The sequence below is a fragment of the Octopus bimaculoides genome, chromosome 23 (assembly GCF_001194135.2).
Source record: "Octopus bimaculoides isolate UCB-OBI-ISO-001 chromosome 23, ASM119413v2, whole genome shotgun sequence".
NCBI classification, from domain to species: Eukaryota; Metazoa; Mollusca; class Cephalopoda; order Octopoda; family Octopodidae; genus Octopus; species Octopus bimaculoides.
In genome coordinates, this window is record NC_069003.1 from 7169950 (window position 1) to 7176061 (window position 6112).

Sequence of the window (6112 nt, forward strand, 5' to 3'; positions counted from 1 at the left end):
GATTTCAGGGTTATTTCCCTTCGTCGGCGTTCGACAGCTGATGACCTTGGTTCAATATTTTGGCCAAACATGTCCAGTTTAAATGCTAGAAGGTTAATTAAGAACTTTTAACTGGCTATCAAATGCCTTGTTAAGGCTTTAGAAGACATTTCTCTCTTTAACAGTTCCCTTCTTAATTGGCCTATGTGTATATATATATATATACACATAAATACAGGTATTTGAGCCTTTAAGTCTTGTACCTTCATCAGAAGGCTCAAGACTTTTCATACACTCCTCGTGTGTATATGTATATATATATATATGCACCTACCTACACACACGTATGTATATATGTACATATATATATACACATGCACATATATTTATATAAGCATACATATATATGTAAACACACCCATATAACACACACATGTATACATACATATATTTATGTGAGTGGGTGTGTGGATGTTTGAGTGTGTGTATATAAATATATATGTATATGTTGTATGTTGAACTGACCTAATTTATTTCTGATGTCAATGAAGAGCTGAGCAATTACAGGTGTAGTGATTAAAAATTCAAGTAGACAGTAAAAAGGTGAAATAGGCCAATTAAGAAGGGAACTGTTAAAGAGAGAAATGTCTTCTAAAGCCTTAACAAGGCATTTGATAGCCAGTTAAAAGTTCTTAATTAACCTTCTAGCATTTAAACTGGACATGTTTGGCCAAAATATTGAACTTGTTTCATGTTCAAATTGTCCAGATCTTGCCTCTCACACCAGCCCTACAATATCATTGTAAAAGTTAAGTTGCCACATCAAAACCTCAAAGCTACAAGATAATGCTTGATTAATTCAAAAGAGGATGAATAAGGATTACTTTCAACAGATTAATGTGAATACCAAAGGGTTAAAGTAAGAATTGAACATGCTGTTAAATGCAATGTTATTAGCAGTTCAAATAATGCTTGTGGCAGATTCGAATTTGTAAGCAAGCCATTCACTGTGTCTTGTCATGGAGAACATTTCTTGCTGTAGACAAATGGTGTAAACACACCTAAATCTGCTTGCAGCGCCACCTATCGAGACTGTGAGATGCAAGCATTTTGGAGTGGTTATCTCCACTTCAGTCACAGAAACCAGACGGGGACGCTGCTAGCTGATGAGAGAGATTGTCTCTCTCTTATGCTATTCCAGTCTTTGTATGATGACTGGTTGTGCCAAGCAGTGATGTTTATAAATACAATGTTATTACCAGTTTAGATATGCTTGTGGTACATTCGAACTTGTAAGCCAACTATTCACTGTGTTTTGTCATGGAGAAAACTTCTTTCTGTAGACAGCTGATTTAGGTGTATTTACGTACTTACACCATTTGTCTACAGCGAGAAATTTTCTCCATGACAAAACACAGTGAATGGCCTGCTTATGAGTTTGAATGTGCCACAAGCATATTTGAACTGGTAATAACATTGCATTTATAAGTATCACTGCTTAGCACTCCCACCCTATAGGATGTTAAATGATGATGGAGCAGGGAAGAGGTAAATCTCCTTGATTAGGACCCTAGGCTATCACAGGTAACCTTCTCAGATGACTTGTTTACAGAATATTACCTTATTTGGATATTGTTATGGGTAAGTGATAGGAAGGGCATCTGTCTGTAGAAAATCTGCCTCAGCAATCTTCACCTAATCCATGCAAGCATGGAAAAGTAGATGTTAAAATGATGATGAGGAGAATGTAGGATATGTCATCTTATATCTGGTGATATGCCGTGTTTGAGAAGACCCGTCAAGTCAAGTGAAATTGTAGTCGCAGCTGATGCCAGTGTCACCTAACTGGCACCTGTGCCAGTGGCACATAAAAAACACCCTTCAAGCATTGGGTTTCATGGAGGCAATGATAAGTCACCGAGACCTTTGGTAATATGCCATGCCTGAGGAGACCTGTTGAGCCGTCAACCCATCACTCTTGGAATGGTTGTTGTCAGGAAGGGCATCCAACCATAGAAACCATGTCAAACCAGACTGGAACTTGGTGTAGCTCTCCAGCTTACCAGTTTCAGTCAAACTGTCTAACCCATGCCAGCATGGAAAGCAGACGCTAAATGATGAAGGTTCTGTTGTTGTTTGTGTTGTTTAAAACCTGGCAGTCTGTTGGTTACGATGATGAGGGTCACGGCTAATCTGATCAATGCAACAGCTTGCTCGTAAAATTAAGATGCACACCACAGACATGCCTACCCTTTATGTAGTTCTCAGGGATTCAGCATGACACAGAATATGACACGGCTGGCACCTTGAATTACATTACAAATACTACTCATATTCGCCAGCTAAGTGAACTGGAGCAACATAAAATAAAGCAACTTGCTCCAGGACACAAAGCACCACCAGGAATTGAACTCACAACCTTACAATCATGAACTAGATACACTAACCACCACACCACGTGCCTTGTGTTGTATGAAGTATATTGTCTGTATATCCTGTTCTTTAAAGAAAAGCTTTTTTATGTCTTTGAAGTTATTTATGATAATCAGAGGTGTCTGAACTTGACTACACACAGCCTGTATCCGACCCAAATATTTTTATCTGTTTAAGTTCAAGCCATCCTGGTCTTGTTTCTCACAATGTTATTCTAAAAATATACAACCACATCCATCAAAATCTTGAAGCTATAAGATAATGCAAGTACTCTTTTTATCCCAAGAAGTTTTGGCTAAACGAACGACAAAACTATTGATCAAATCTCTCGTTATTTCCGTTAAGAAGATTAACTTAATTGCAATGAACCAAAGCTGAATGAGAGATTCAAAAATATATACTGCTTTGGTTGGCTTAAGAGACACACAGACATATCAGATACATTCCAATTTCAGAGGAAAATGAATTTAGGGCAATAAATCTTGTAATTTAGGTCCAATATTGCGTGTGGGGCTCAGGGTGATTTTTTAGAAAACTATTTTCTTTGTCTTAGGGGGGGAAAAAAGTGTGGCTTATTTGCCATCGAATATGGTAACACAGGCGACATGTAACAGCAGTTGACACTGTTTCATAATCATGAAAAGTGTTCGTGAGAAAATTAACAAAAGATTTCAAATGCCAAGCAATACATGCATAGAAAAATATATTTGTGTTTGTGTGTGAGAGAGAGAGGACTATCTTTTTTTTTTTTTGTTTTTTGAGAGTTTGAAAAATTGTGTAGCTTGTTTTCAACCTGTGACTATAATACACTTTTTATACATATAGTATGGTGAGAGAATGTCTTTCCTTTTTCCCTGCCCTGCACTGCTGACTTTGCAGCAGGTTCATGTTACAGATTTTCTTTTTATTAGGCTCCACCTGAAGATTTCTGATACAAACGTGTCAAAAGTAGTGATCCTGATTGGCTGGAAGTAACCACAAAAGCACTATCAGGTGTGGCTGTGTGGTTAAGAAGTTTGCCTCCAAACCACATGGTTTTAAGTTCAGTCCCACTGCATGGCACCTTGGGCAGGTATCTACTACTGTAGCATGGGACTGACCAAAACCTTGTGAGTGGATTTGGTGATAGATGGGAGCTGAAAGAAGCCCATCACACACATATGTATACACATACATATATATATATATATATATATATATATATACATACACATACGTGTGTGTGTGTGTATATATATATATATATACATAATGTATACAGTATAAGACAAGAGCTATTAATAGTAGTTTCTTGTTGTGAAGACACATGGTTAAGTAGGTTTTTATACCTTGCCTTGTGTCTCCAAGCAATCTACAGACTCTGAGCACATGGTCTGTTCTAAACCAGCATACTGGTAGTATATGAGAAATGACAAGAAAAAAAAAAAAACAGAAAACAAAACCAGGTTGATGCAAAAAGTGAAAATTAGAGTTATGTTCTTTGACCATAGAACCCATAATTAAACTAGTTGTAGAATAATTCAATAGAAAAAGGGTCCAGCTGCTCAATTCTAGGTTTATCTCCCTTGCCTTTCTTGATCAGAATTAAGTCATTCAGATAATGAATTTTTGTTTCTCCTCTCAACAATTAATGTAGAAATTTTAATTAATTGAAAGTTCTACATTAATTATGTTAGCACCTTTTTTAATGTTGCATGAGTGCCCCTTAATTAAAATGCTTGATTGTTGTTTCATCGTTGTTTGCAGATCTTCAACTTGCAGCTGAGATTGGCAAAGCTCTCCTAGAGAACAACAAAGAACTTGAAAGCCAGACTGTGCATTTACAGACTATTAATGCCGAACAGGCACAGGAACTGGATGTAAGTTTGTATTGCGTTAATTATCGTTGTCTTAATTATCATCGGTGGTGATTATTAAATGCCAGTTTTTTTATTGATATACTTCCACATTCAACTTCAATCCTGCTTACAGGATTGTTAAAATAAGCAACAGCAATATATTGGTGTCACATTAATTAACTATATATATAACCTCTAAATACTTGTGGACTCGCACAAATGTAAGAAATCATCATTATTATTATTATTATAAACACTGGGGTTGATGTGATCGACTAGTCCCCTCCCCACAAATTTCAGGCCTTGTACCTTTAGTAGAAAGGATTAAAAGGAAAAAAAAAAGACCTCCTTCGGTCATGAATGACCAGGGGATTGCACCTAGAAAGTTACCCTCCGAGGCAGAAGTCTAGGTAAGGTTGCTTTATGGAAGACCAGCAGTCGCCCATGCATACCAGCCTCCTCTCTCCATGCCATTGATGTTATCCAAGGGAAAGGCAAAGGGGCTGATACAGCTTGGCACCAGTGACGTCGCAACTCATTTCTACAGCTGAGTGAACTGGAGCAATGTGAAATAAAGTGTCTTGCTCAAGAACACAACATGCAGACAGGTCCGAGAACCAAACTCACAATTTCATGATCATAAGCACAACACTTTAACCACAGTAGAAAGGATTATTATTATTATTATTATTATTATTATGATAAAGGCAGCAAACTGGCAGAAGTTTTACAATGCCTGGTGAAATGCTTAGCTGCATTTTATCTGTATTTCCATTCTAAGTTTAAATTCCATTGAGGTCAACTTTGCCTTTCATCCTTTCGGTGTCAATAAAAATAAGTACCAGTCCAGCACTGGGGTCAGTGTAATCATATTGTCCCCTCCACCAAAATTTCAGGCCTTGTGCTTACAGTAGAAAAGATTCTTATAATTATTAAGGCAACGAGCTGGCAGAATTGTTACAAAATTCTTAGCAGCATTTTGTCCGTCTTCATGTTCTGAGTTCAAATTCTGCTGAGGTCAGCTTTACCTTTCATGTTTTCGGGATCGATAAAATAAGCACCAGTTTATCACTGATACTTAATTTATTGACCATCAAAAGGATGAAAGGGAAAGGTGACCTCAGCAGAATTTGAACTCAGAATATAAGGATGGACAAAGTGCTGCTAAGCATTTTGTCTGGCATGCTCACAATTCTGCCAGCTCACCGCCTTAATAGTAATGATAATAATAATAATAAATGATGTTGATTACTTTTGTATTGTTGTATTCTTTTACTCCATTAATTATTACTATGATCTTGGCTTTGTTGACATTTTAGATTCTAGATTATTTTTCTGTGTTTAATATTTTATTTATTTTTTTGTTTATTCGTTCTGCAATACTACAATATCAAATTTAAAAAAAATTTTTTTTCTTCCTTCCATTTTCTTGTAGTTTTTAAACAAACAATTGGAAGCTTTGCGTCAGGTGAATGAATCTAGAATGCGCATTTATGAAGAACTAGACAAGAATGTTCAGGAGCTGGAAAAAACAAATCAAAGACTAGTCATGGATCACCGAGCTGACAAACAAAGAATAGAAAGGTAAATGGCATTTTTTTGTAACCTCTTTATTTTTCTCTTTTATTCCATCTTTGTATCATGGAAAATGTTTAACATTTTCAAATCTGACCCATTCTATAACTAAATGGGTCACAGAAATAGCATTCAAAAGCATCTCATCTTTTTTTAATGTATCTAGGTTAAGTTAGGGTTGTGTTCCACACAGACAATTATCTGTTTCTATGTATCTAGGTATTTAGGGCAGAGATTCTCAACCTGAACCAGTAGAAAAAAAATTTTCACCTACCCACATCATCATC

The 6112-nt window shown here is 36.4% G+C and overlaps 1 protein-coding gene across 1 annotated transcript in view; it reads left to right on the plus strand.

Annotated features, from left to right (window-relative positions):
- Positions 1-5852, plus strand: part of LOC106873854 (cerebellar degeneration-related protein 2) — a 30281-nt gene extending 24429 nt beyond the window's left edge. Inside the window, exons 3-4 of the mRNA XM_014921366.2 lie at positions 4159-4271; positions 5686-5852. Of these exons, the coding sequence (XP_014776852.2) occupies positions 4159-4271; positions 5686-5838 (266 nt within the window). The 3' untranslated portion in view covers positions 5839-5852. The remainder of the gene's footprint in view (positions 1-4158; positions 4272-5685) is intronic.
- Positions 5853-6112: the final 260 nt, after the last annotated feature.